The 13,589-nt window shown below is 57.3% G+C and overlaps 1 protein-coding gene across 1 annotated transcript in view; it reads right to left on the bottom strand.

Moving 5' to 3' along the window:
- wdr97 (WD repeat domain 97) overlaps positions 1 to 13,589 on the bottom strand; it is a 129,306-nt gene that overhangs the window by 76,337 nt on the left and 39,380 nt on the right. Inside the window, exons 8-10 of the mRNA XM_038796480.1 lie at positions 8,144 to 8,153; positions 4,228 to 4,558; positions 474 to 564 (exon numbers count right to left, since the gene is read on the bottom strand). Coding sequence (XP_038652408.1) covers positions 474 to 564; positions 4,228 to 4,558; positions 8,144 to 8,153 — 432 coding nt within the window. The remainder of the gene's footprint in view (positions 1 to 473; positions 565 to 4,227; positions 4,559 to 8,143; positions 8,154 to 13,589) is intronic.

Genomic DNA, 13,589 nt, shown 5'->3' with positions numbered 1-13,589 from the left:
CTGGCTACTGAGAAGGTCTGGTCAGAGAAGGCGGGGAGGAGAAACTGTTCCCGCTCGTTAAAGGATGGAGAACGAGCGGGGATAGATTTAAACTATCTCGCTAAAGGAACAACAGTGTTAGGGGGAGAAATTCTTCACACAACGAGTGGTGAGGATCTGGAACGTGAGATCATGGTGGAGGCAGCTTTAATCGAGACGGTCAAAAGGGAATTCGACCGTTATCTAAACGAGAAAGAACATGCAGGGTGTGGGGAGAAGGCAGGAGAACGGAACTAAGTGAAATACTCATTTGGAGGGTCAGTAACACACACTGGGCTGAATGGCGTCATTCTGCACTGTAACAATTCTCGGACAAAATCTCAGCCAGTGTTGTCCGCAACACTGTGCCTCAAACCAGTCCCTGACACAAGGCTGCAGCCCTCGATTACATTGCTACATTTCTCAACAACGTGATCCCATCGCTCACATTTCACCTTAACAGCTGGTTGTTGTGGTCCCAGATTTTCAGGCTCCCACCTTTGCTGGCGGAAGCAAATATCTTCAGCTCTGCACACGCGCACAGACCTGGGGGAAACAAAAAGAGGGTTAAAGCAGGTTAGGAATGGGAGGCTTTTGGGGGGCGCTGGGGACGTGCGGGGTGGGCGCTGGGGACGTGCGGGGTGGGCGCTGGGGACGTGCGGGGTGGGCGCTGGGGACGTGCGGGGTATCCATGACTCTGACTGAGGAGCTGCCCTCAGGCAATGTCGGACTGATCCACCATCCTTAGCTCCGCGTGACGATGGCGGGACACTTACAGTTCAAAACAAAACACCGCCCACCCACACCGCCCACCCACACCGCCCACACTGCCCACCCACACCGCCCACCCACACCGCCCACACCGCCCACACTGCCCACCCACACTGCCCACCCACACTGCCCACCCACACTGCCCACACTGCCCACCCACACTGCCCACACTGCCCACACTGCCCACCCACACTGCCCACACTGCCCACACTGCCCACCCACACTGCCCACCCACACTGCCCACACTGCCCACCCACACCGCCCACCCACACTGCCCACACTGCCCACACCGCCCACACTGCCCACCCACACCGCCCACCCACACTGCCCACACTGCCCACACTGCCCACACCGCCCACACCGCCCACACCGCCCACACCGCCCACCCACACCGCCCACCCACACCGCCCACCCACACCGCCCACCCACACTGCCCACACTGCCCACCCACACCGCCCACCCACACTGCCCACACTGCCCACCCACACTGCCCACCCACACTGCCCACACCGCCCACCCACACCGCCCACCCACACCGCCCACACTGCCCACCCACACTGCCCACCCACACTGCCCACCCACACTGCCCACCCACACTGCCCACCCACACCGCCCACCCACACTGCCCACCCACACTGCCCACCCCCACCGCCCACCCACACTGCCCACCCACACCGCCCACACTGCCCACCCACACCGCCTGCCCACCCACACCGCCCACCCACACCGCCCACCCACACCGCCCACCCACACTGCCCACCCACACCACCCACCCACACCGCCCACCCACACCCCCCACCCACACCGCCCACCCACACTGCCCACCCACACCCCCCACACTGCCCACACCCCCCACACTGCCCACCCACACCACCCACCCACACCCCCCACACCGCCCACACTGCCCACACCACCCACACTGCCCACCCACACCACCCACCCACACCCCCCACACCGCCCACACTGCCCACACCACCCACACTGCCCACCCACACCGCCCACCCACACCGCCCACCCACACCGCCCACCCACACCGCCCACACTGCCCACCCACACTGCCCACACTGCCCACCCACACCGCCCACCCACACCGCCCACCCACACTGCCCACCCACACTGCCCACACTGCCCACCCACACCGCCCACCCACACCGCCCACCCACACTGCCCACCCACACTGCCCACACTGCCCACCCACACCGCCCACCCACACCGCCCACCCACACTGCCCACCCACACTGCCCACACTGCCCACACTGCCCACCCACACCGCCCACACTGCCCACCCACACTGCCCACCCACGCTGCCCACACTGCCCACCCACACTGCCCACCCACACTGCCCACACTGCCCACCCACGCTGCCCACACTGCCCACCCACACCGCCCACCCACACTGCCCACCCACACTGCCCACACTGCCCACCCACACTGCCCACCCACACTGCCCACCCACTGCCCACACTGCCCACCCACACTGCCCACACTGCCCACCCACACTGCCCACCCACACCGCCCACACCCCCACACCCCCCCACACCCCCCACACCGCCCACACCCCCCACACCGCCCACACTGCCCACACCGCCCACACCGCCCACACCGCCCACACCGCCCACACCGCCCACACCCCCCACACCCCCCACACCGCCCACACTGCCCACACCCCCCACACTGCCCACACCCCCCACACCCCCCACACCCCCCCCACACCCTCCACACCCCCCACACCCCCACCCCCCCCACCCTCCACACACCCCACACCCCCCACACCCCCACCCCCCCCAACCCCCCCACCCACCCCCCACACCCCCCACACCCCCCACACCGCCCACACCGCCCACACTGCCCACACTGCCCGCCCGCCAGTCGCTCACCCAGTTGCAGAAACCGGGCACTGAGACCCTCCCCCAACCGTGTCACCACCAGTATGGCAGCAGATGAAATATACAGATATGGGCAGAGACTGTGCAAGCCCTCGATCCTGCCACTCAGTTCTGCCCAGTGACTGATGAGGGAGATGACTGGGGTAGGAAATTAGTCAGCAGGCAACTCATGGGAATTAAGGCGGGTTCCTAACATTGTCCCTCACTCTTCGGTCCTTCACTCTGAAGGTTTGGGCCTGAAATTATTCCCTGTGTTTCTGAGGCTCTGCAGCTGTTCCTATTGGGGAAGGCAGCGAGACCCAGAGGTCACAGATTTACCGTCATTGGCAGCAATTCCTATTGGGGAAGGCAGTGAGACCCAGAGGTCACAGATTTACCGTCATTGGCAGCAATTCCATAATGAGGACAAAACTTCTGATGGAGCGAGCGGTTCGGGTCCGGGATGCACTGCCTTGGAGTGCGGTGGAGGCTGGTTCAATCGGAGAATCAGACTGTTATCCAAATGGGAAGTATCCGCAGGCTGAGGGGGAGAAGGTATCGGATTGGCACTGAGTCAATACTCCAGGGAAAGTGGGCAAAGACAGGATGGGCTGAATGGTCTCCGAGCTGCACTGTAACAATTCTGTGATACATCAGAGTCCACGCCGTTGGGGTGGGTCTGGAGTAACATCGAGAACAGCACTGAACCAGCAAGTAACTTCCATGAAGGACTTTAATATCTATAACTCCCCTGGGAGTGTTTGATGGGGACAGTGTAGAGGGAACTTTACTCTGTATCTAACCCCATGCTGTACCTAGTCCTGGGAGTGTTTGATGGGGACAGTGTAGAGGGAGCTTTACTCTGTATCTAACCCGTGCTGTACCTGTCCTGGGAGTGTTTGATGGGGACAGTGTAGAGGGAGCTTTACTCTGTATCTAACCCCGTGCTGTACCTGTCCTGGGAGTGTTTGATGGGGGACAGTGTAGAGGGAGCTTTACTCTGTATCTAACCCCATGCTGTACCTGTCCTGGGAGTGTTTGATGGGGAGTGTAGAGGGAGCTTTACTCTGTATCTAACCCCGTGCTGTACCTGTCCTGGGAGTGTTTGATGGGGACAGTGTAGAGGGAGCTTTACTCTGTATCTAACCCCGTGCTGTAACTGTCCTGGGAGTGTTTGATGGGGACAGTGTAGAGGGAGCTTTACTCTGTATCTAACCCCGTGCTGTACCTGTCCTGGGAGTGTTTGATGGGGACAGTGTAGAGGGAGCTTTACTCTGTATCTAACCCCGTGCTGTACCTGTCCTGGGAGTGTTTGATGGGGACAGTGTAGAGGGAGCTTTACTCTGTATCTAACCCCGTGCTGTACCTGTCCTGGGAGTGTTTGATGGGGACAGTGTAGAGGGAGCTTTACTCTGTATCTAACCCCGTGCTGTACCTGTCCTGGGAGTGTTTGATGGGGACAGTGTAGAGGGAGCTTTACTCTGTATCTAACCCCGTGCTGTACCTGTCCTGGGAGTGTTTGATGGGGAACAGTGTATTTAAACCTCGCAATGGCCCAATGTGTATTTCTTACCTGTAATTTCATTTTTGTGGTCATCGTCTGGATGGTGGTCTTTGCGGATCTTCTTCCTTAAATCATAGAGGACGATGGCATGGACAGCACAGGTAGGATTCTGCAGCGCCGCCACAAACAAGCTCTTTATTATGCAAAGGTGGGTGGCAGAATGGGCGCTGTAGAAATTCATCAAGAGGCTGAGGGATTCCTGGGCATACGGGAAAACCCGCCACACCTTGATTGTATTGTCCTCGCCTGTAACAGGAAGCCTGACTGTCAATTCAAGGAGAAACTTGCATTTCAACAAATTATCCACCTTTTCCTCATTCCCCGCCCTCCAATGTAGAGTCTTGTTGCCGATTCGATCAGTGGGACAGTCTTCATTCAGTTCCCCTATCCTAAGCCCCCCACCATGCTCCCCTATCCCCCACTATGCACACATCAACCTGGCACCTGTTCTTCCCATGATCCCCCCAGAGTGGGTTGCTGATCCTTGAATGACATAACATCGACTGTAAACCGTGGTCCTCAGCCGAGCTAACTGGTTAACCTCCAAAAGGTTACTGTATGGCTGTGTTACATAGATACATACATAGATACATAGAAGATAGGAGCAGGAGGAGGCCTTTTGGCCCTTCGAGCCTGCTCCGCCATTCATCACGATCATGGCTGATCATCCAATTCAATAGCCTAATCCTGCTTTCTCCCCATAGCCTTTGATCCCATTCTCCCCAAATACTATATCCAGCCGCCTCTTGAATATATTCAATGTTTTTGCATCAACTACCTCCTGCGGTAATGAAGTCCACAGGCTCACCACTCTTTGGGTGAAGAAACGTCTCCTTATTTCTTTTTTTTAATAAACAACTTTATTGAGGTAGTTTTTGGCTTTATAAACAGTTACAGACATCATCAGAAAGGAAGCAAAAAAAGGCAAAAATGTGCAAACATCCACGTACATTCAATACTTCAGTCATAACATACTGCACCAGCCCGCTCCCCTCCCACCGGTACGACCCGCCATTTTATCCCTCCTACCTACTCTACCCCCCCTCCCCCCCCCCCCCACCCCCTGCTGACACTCACGCTCCCGCAAAGAAGTCAATAAATGGTTGCCACCTCCAGGCGAAACCCTGTACAGATGCCCTCAGGGCGAACTTAATTTTTTTCCATACCCAGGAAACTCGACATGTCCGTAAGCCACAACTCAGTCTTCGGGGGCTTTGAGTCCCTCCACGCCAATAATATTCGTCGCCGGGCTATCAGGGAAGCAAAGGGCAAAACATCGGCCTCTTTCTCCCCCTGGATTCCCGGGTCTTCCGAAACCCCAAAAATTGCCACCGCTGGACCCATCGCCACCAATGTTTTTAGCACCCGGGACATGATCCCCGCAAATCCCTCCCAGTACCCCCTAAGCTTAGGGCATGCCCAAAACATGTGAACGTGGTTCGCTGGTCCCTCCGCGCATCTAGCGCATTTGTCCTAAGAATTTGTGGGCCCGGTGAACGACCTTAAATTGAATCAGCCCGAGCCTGGTACATGTCGCGGTCGAGTTTACCCTACTCAGGGCCTCTGCCCACAGCCTATCCTCCATTTCCCCGCCTAGCTCCTCCTCCCATTTAAGTTTCAGTTCCTCCGTCTGGGACCCTTCCTCCTTCATGAGTACCTTATAAATATCAGAGACTCTACCCTCCTCTTCTTCCCCCCTAGAGACTATTCTGTCTAGGATCCCCATTGGCGGGAGGCGTGGGAAGGATGGGACCTGTCTACGAACAAAGTCCCGCAACTGTAGGTACCTAAAATAATTTCCCCTTACCAGCCCAAATTTCTCCTCCAAGCTCCTCAAACTCGCAAAGCTCCCTTCCAGGAACATATCACCCACCCTTCCCACCCCCGCCCGCATGTCTCCTTATTTCTGTCCGAAATGGTTTACCCTGAATCCTCAGACTGTGACGTCTGGTTCTGGACACACCCATCATTGGTAACATCTTCCCTGCATCTACCCTGTCTATTCCTGTTAGAATTTTATGACGTCTCTATGAGTTCCCCTCTCATTCTTCTGAACTCCAGCGAGAACAATCACAACCTAGTCAATCTCTCCTCATATGACAGTCCTGCCATCCCTGGAATCAGTCTGGTAAACCCTCGCTGCTCTCCCTCGAGAGCAAGAACATCCTTCCTCAGAGAAGGAGACCTAAACTGCCCACAATACTCCAGGTGTGGCCTCACCAAGGCCCTGTATAACTGCAGCAACACATCCCTGCTTCTATACTCGAAATCTCTCGCAATGAAGGCCAACATACCATTAGCCTTCTTTACCGCCTACTGCACCTGCATGCTTACCTTCAGCGACTGGTGCACAAGGGCACCCAGGTCCCGCTGCACACTCCCCTCTCCCAATTTACAATTTTGTATTATCACTTTCAAGGCTATGTAAATTATGTACATGTCACGGTGGACCCAGGATGTAAGCAGCAAGTTGCCAGCAGCCAGTTAGTGCAGGTATTGTTGTGGATAATGGAGGTTGCTGAATCCCTGTATCATCGAATCCCGGGTGGCATGGTGGCACAGTGGTTAGCACAGCTGCCTCACGCCACCGAGGACCCGGGTTAGATACCGGTCCGGGGTCGCTGTCCATGTGGAATTTGCACATTCTCCCCGTGTCTGCGTGGGTCTCCCCCCACAACCCAAAAAGATCTGCGGGTAGGTGGCCACGCTAAATTGCCCCTTAATTGGAAAAAAAAATAATTGGGTTCTCTAAATTTAATTGAAAAAAAGAATCACAGAATCCCTACAGTGCCGAAGGAGGCCATTTGGCCCATCGAGTCTGCACCAATCCTCTGAAAGAGCACCCTGTCCAAACTCACTCCCCCACCCTATCCCAATAACCCCTTAACCTAACCCGCACGTCTTTAGACACTAAGGGACGATTTAGCATAGTCAATCCACTTAGGGGCAGCAGGGTAGCATGGTGGTTAGCATAAATGCTTCACAGCTCCAGGGTCCCAGGTTCGATTCCCGGCTGGGTCACTGTCTGTGTGGAGTCTGCACGTCCTCCCCCTGTGTGCGTGGGTTTCCTCCGGGTGCTCCGGTTTCCTCCCACAGTCCAAAGATGTGCGGGTTAGGTGGATTGGCCATGCTAAATTGCCCGTAGTGTCCTAATAAAAGCAAGGTTAAGGGGGAGGTTGTTGGGTTACGGGTATAGGGTGGATACGTGGGTTTGAGTAGGGTGATCATGGCTCGGCACAACATTGAGGGCCGAAGGGCCTGTTCTGTGCTGTACTGTTCTATGTTCTAACCTGGCTTTGGTCAATGGAGGTCAATCATTACTGCAGGAGTTCCTCAGGGTAGTGTTCCTCGGGGTAGTGTTCCTCGGGGTAGTGTTCCAGGACAAACCATCTTCAGCTGCTCCATCAACATAAAGTCAGAAGTGGGACGGCAGATGGAGTTTAGAGGTGGCAGAAGTAGTTTGAGATGGCAGATGGAGTTTAATTCGGACAAATGTGAGGTGATGCATTTTGGAAGGTCTAATGCAGGTAGGGAATATACAGTGAATGGTAGAACCCTCAAGAGTATTGACAGTCAGAGAGATCTAAGTGTACAGGTCCACAGGTCACTGAAAGGGGCAACACAGGTGGAGAAGGTAGTCAAGAAGGCATACGGCATGCTTGCCTTCATTGGCCGGGGCATTGAGTATAAAAATTGGCAAGTCATGGTTGCAGCTGTATAGAACCTTAGTTAGGCCACACTTGGAGTATAGTGTTCAATTCTGGTCGCCACACTACCAGAAGGATGTGGAGGCTTTAGAGAGGGTGCAGTAGAGATTTACCAGGATGTTGCCTGGTATGGAGGGCATTAGCTATGAGGAGAGGTTGAATGATAGGGATGGTTCCTGCCTGGGTTCATCCACCTCACTGCGATTGGTGGTGGTCACAGAGCTTACACTGGATCTCTCAGGAAAGCTACACACAATCAACTTGGTGGACTTTGGGGTTGATTAAAGTTCACCCCACAGGGGTCACGTGTGTGGTATTATATTAACTGTCAGAACTGCAAGGGTTAATGAAGTGTCTAGCGTAGCCACTAAAGGGAGCTACAGTTACAAGTATATAAGGCAGTGATGCTAAACCTTGAGGGAGAGTGTGTGCAGGAGTTAGCTCGAGAGTCAGAAGTAGGGAGAGTGTGAGTGAGAGCAGATCATAGTTTATCTCAGTATTGAGATTAGCTATAGACGAGTGTAGTTTAAATGTTAGTAATCAATTGTGTATTCTTTAGGAGTACATGTCGAATCCAAATTAGTAATGTTAATAAATTTATAAATCTGTTTAAGTTCAAGCTATTTGTGATCTTTGCGAACACTACCATCTTGAAATAAGCAACACAAGGAACAGCACAAAGTGAGGAGAGCGTGGGAGCATCTGTGTTTTCACAAGCTCTGGCTCTGCTTGTTTTTTAATCTTTTCTTTTATCCTTGTGCACATTTCATAATTGTCTTTTATCGGGACATATGCTTGGTAATATGTGCCAGGCTGATCCTGACTGAAGTTTTGCGATGAGGAGCTGAGTTAAATGGTGAAGGATCTGAGTGTGAGTGAGATGGTTGGAGTTGGCTAGGGTGGGACCCAGCTTTCAGCTGTCTTGTTGCTGGGAGTGGGCCTGCGCCTCGGTGATACATTGGAGGTCGAGGTGACGACCACCTCTGCGAACATTGTTCTGGACAATGATCGTGGCTCCACACTGCTGGTATTCGGCTCCCCTCCCAGGGTGCAAGAGAGAATCTGTGCTTTCGATAGAGCACTTTTTTGGTAACCACCCCCTTCGGTTCGTTGAGATCCTGCTGCATGGGTTGTCATATGTGCTGCTGGTTTCGGGAGGAGGGATGGACAAGGAATATCCGGTGTGTCTGCTTTCTGGCAGGAAGTGAGGGGCAAGTTCCCGACTGAGTTTGAAGATTGGGTGGCCTGGCTTTAGCAATCGTGATTTGGAGGCTGTGCGTATCAGGTTCGACAGAGCACCATGTGTCCGGTCATCAAGGCTCGTGGACGGTGGCCATCCGCTGGCCTTGTATCACCCTGTTCTTGATGATCGTCATTAGGGGATTGAGGTGCCTGTTGGGGATGGTTGTGTCGAGTCACCCCCCCCCTAAGAATTTGTGCCTATCTCCATCAATGGCCTGACCAGGTAACGTTTCCTGGAAAGGACTGGGTTCCTTCTGGGGGGGGGGGGGGGGAGGATTGGGGCTGGGGGGGGGGGGTGCTCACTGGGGGTGGGGACTGGCTAGGGTACGGGGAGGTGGGGGGGGACTGGCTAGGGTATGGGGGGTGGGGTATGGGGGGACTGGCTAGGGTACGGGGAGGTGGGGGGGGGACTGGCTAGGGTATGGGGGGTGGGGTATGGGGGGACTGGCTAGGGTATGGGGGGTGGGGGTGGGGGGACTGGCTAGGGTATAGGGGGGGGCGGGCGGTTGGGGGAGGGGACTGGCTAGGGTATAGGTTATGGAGTGTGCTGGGCGGGGGGGGGGACTGGCTAGGGTATAGGTTATGGAGTGTGCTGGGCGGGGGGGGGAACTGGCTAGGGTATAGGTTATGGAGTGTGCTGGGCGGGGGGGGGGGGAACTGGCTAGGGTATAGGTTATGGAGTGTGCTGGGCGGGGGGGGGAACTGGCTAGGGTATAGGTTATGGAGTGTGCTGGGCGGGGGGGGGGGGAACTGGCTAGGGTATAGGTTATGGAGTGTGCTGGGCGGGGGAGGGGACTGGCTAGGGTATAGGTTATGGAGTGTGCTGGGCGGGGGGGGAACTGGCTAGGGTATAGGTTATGGAGTGTGCTGGGCGGGGGGGGGAACTGGCTAGGGTATAGGTTATGGAGTGTGCTGGGCGGGGGGGGGAACTGGCTAGGGTATAGGTTATGGAGTGTGCTGGGCGGGGGGGGAACTGGCTAGGGTATAGGTTATGGAGTGTGCTGAGCGGGGGGGGGAACTGGCTAGGGTATAGGTTATGGAGTGTGCTGGGTGGGGGGGAACTGGCTAGGGTATAGGTTATGGAGTGTGCTGGACGGGGGGGGAGGGGACTGGCTAGGGTACGGGGAGGTGGGGGGGGGACTGGCTAGGGTATGGGGGGTGGGGTATGGGGGGACTGGCTAGGGTATGGGGGGGGCGGGCGGGGGGGACTATCCAGGGTATGGGGGGTGGGGGGACTGGCTAGGGTATGGGGGGTGGGGGTGGGGGGACTGGCTAGGGTATAGGTTATGGAGTGTGCTGGGCGGGGGGGGGGACTGGCTAGGGTATAGGTTATGGAGTGTGCTGGGCGGGTGGGGGGGGGGGACTGGCTAGGGTATAGGTTATGGAGTGTGCTGGGCGGGGGGGGGAACTGGCTAGGGTATAGGTTATGGAGTGTGCTGGGCGGGGGGGAACTGGCTAGGGTATAGGTTATGGAGTGTGCTGGGCGGGGGGGGGGGAACTGGCTAGGGTATAGGTTATGGAGAGTGCTGGGCGGGGGGGGAACTGGCTAGGGTATAGGTTATGGAGTGTGCTGGGCGGGGGGGGGGGAAACTGTCTAGGGCATAGGTTATGGAGTGTGCTGGGGGGGGAACAGGCTAGGGTATAGGTTATGGAGTGTGCTGGGTGGGGAGGGGACTGGCTAGGGTATAGGTTATGAAGTGTGCTGGGCGGGGGGGGGGAACTGGCTAGGGTATAGGTTATGGAGTGTGCTGGGCGGGGGGGGGGGAACTGGCTAGGGTATAGGTTATGGAGTGTGCTGGGCGGGGGGGGGAACTGGCTAGGGTATAGGTTATGGAGTGTGCTGGGCGGGGGGGGAACTGGCTAGTGTATAGGTTATGGAGTGTGCTGGGCGGTGGGGGAACTGGCTAGGGTATAGGTTATGGAGTGTGCTGGGTGGGGGGGGAACTGGCTAGGGTATAGGTTATGGAGTGTGCTGGGCGGGGGGGAGAACTGGCTAGGGTATAGGTTATGGAGTGTGCTGGGCGGGGGGGGGGGAACTGGCTAGGGTATAGGTTATGGAGTGTGCTGGGCGGGGGGGGACTGGCTAGGGTATAGGTTATGGAGTGTGCTGGGCGGGGGGGGGAACTGGCTAGGGTATAGGTTATGGAGTGTGCTGGGCGGGGGGGGAACTGGCTAGGGTATAGGTTATGGAGTGTGCTGGGCGGGGGGGGAACTGGCTAGGGTATAGGTTATGGAGTGTGCTGGGGGGGGGGGAACTGGCTAGGGTATAGGTTATGGAGTGTGCTGGGGGGGGAGGGGACTGGCTAGGGTATAGGTTATGGAGTGTGCTGGGCGGGGGGGGGAACTGGCTAGGGTATAGGTTATGGAGTGTGCTGGGCGGGGGGGGGAACTGGCTAGGGTATAGGTTATGGAGTGTGCTGGGCGGGGGGGGAACTGGCTAGGGTATAGGTTATGGAGTGTGCTGGGCGGGGGGGGGAACTGGCTAGGGTATAGGTTATGGAGTGTGCTGGGCGGGGGGGGAGGGGACTGGCTACGGTATAGGTTATGGAGTGTGCTGGGCTGGGGGGGGGACTGGGTAGGGTATAGGTTATGGAGTGTGCTGGGCGGGGGGGGGAACTGGCTAGGGTATAGGTTATGGAGTGTGCTGGGCGGGGGGGGAGAACTGGCTAGGGTATAGGTTATGGAGTGTGCTGGGTGGGCGGGGGGGGAACTGGCTAGGGTATAGGTATGGAGTGTGCTGGGCGGGGGGAAACTGGCTAGGGTATAGGTTATGGAGTGTGTTGGGTGGGGGGGAACTGGCTAGGGTATAGGTTATGGAGTGTGCTGGGCGGGGGGGAGGGGACTGGCTAGGGTATAGGTTATGGAGTGTGCTGGGCGGGGGGGGGAACTGGCTAGGGTATAGGTTATGGAGTGTCCTGGGCGGGGGGGGCGGGGGGAACTGGCTAGGGTATAGGTTATGGAGTGTGCTGGGTGGGGGGGGGAACTGGCTAGGGTATAGGTTATGGAGTGTGCTGGGCGGGGGGGGGAACTGGCTAGGGTATAGGTTATGGAGTGTGCTGGGCGGTGGGGGGGGGACTGGCTAGGGTATAGGTTATGGAGTGTGCTGGGCAGGGGGGGGGAACTGGCTAGGGTATAGGTTATGGAGTGTGCTGGGCGGGGGGGGGGAACTGGCTAGGGTATAGGTTATGGAGTGTGCTGGGTGGGCGGGGGGGGGGAACTGGCTAGGGTATAGGTTATTGAGTGTGCTGGGCGGGGGGGAACTGGCTAGGGTATAGGTTATGGCGTGTGTTGGGTGGGGGGGGAACTGGCTAGGGTGTAGGTTATGGAGTGTGCTGGGCGGGGGGGAGGGGACTGGCTAGGGTATAGGTTATGGAGTGTGCTGGGTGGGGGGGGAACTGGCTAGGGTATAGGTTATGGAGTGTGCTGGGCGGGGGGGGAACTGGCTAGGGTATAGGTTATGGAGTGTGCTGGGCGGTGGGGGGGGGGACTGGCTAGGGTATAGGTTATGGAGTGTGCTGGGCGGGGGGGGGGAACTGGCTAGGGTATAGGTTATGGAGTGTGCTGGGCGGGGGGGGAACTGGCTAGGGTATAGGTTATGGAGTGTGCTGGGCGGGGGGGGGGAACTGGCTAGGGTATAGGTTATGGAGTGTGCTGGGCGGGGGGGGGAACTGGCTAGGGTATAGGTTATGGAGTGTGCTGGGCGGGGGGGGGGAACTGGCTAGGGTATAGGTTATGGAGTGTGCTGGGCGGGGGGGGAACTGGCTAGGGTATAGGTTATGGAGTGTGCTGGGCGGGGGGGGAACTGGCTAGGGTATAGGTTATGGAGTGTGCTGGGCGGGGGGGGGGACTGGCTAGGGTATAGGTTATGGAGTGTGCTGGGCGGGGGGGGGGAACTGGCTAGGGTATAGGTTATGGAGTGTGCTGGGCGGGGGGGGAACTGGCTAGGGTATAGGTTATGGAGTGTGCTGGGCGGGGGGGGAACTGGCTAGGGTATAGGTTATGGAGTGTGCTGGGCGGGGGGGGGAACTGGCTAGGGTATAGGTTATGGAGTGTGCTGGGCGGGGGGGGGAACTGGCTAGGGTATAGGTTATGGAGTGTGCTGGGCGGGGGGGGGGAACTGGCTAGGGTATAGGTTATGGAGTGTGCTGGGCGGGGGGGGAACTGGCTAGGGTATAGGTTATGGAGTGTGCTGGGCGGGGGGGGAACTGGCTAGGGTATAGGTTATGGAGTGTGCTGGGCGGGGGGGGGAACTGGCTAGGGTATAGGTTATGGAGTGCTCCTGGGGCGGGGGGGGGAACTGGCTAGGGTATAGGTTATGGAGTGTGCTGGGCGGGGGGGGAACTGGCTCGGGTATAGGTTATGGAGTGTGCTGGGGGGGGGACTGGCTAGGGTATAGGTTATGGAGTGTGCTGGGCGGGGGGG

This window comes from Scyliorhinus canicula, chromosome 5 (assembly GCF_902713615.1).
Source record: "Scyliorhinus canicula chromosome 5, sScyCan1.1, whole genome shotgun sequence".
Classification (NCBI taxonomy): Eukaryota; Metazoa; Chordata; class Chondrichthyes; order Carcharhiniformes; family Scyliorhinidae; genus Scyliorhinus; species Scyliorhinus canicula.
Note: the sequence above shows the minus strand (reverse complement) of the source record. Positions and strands in the feature narration are given on the sequence as shown.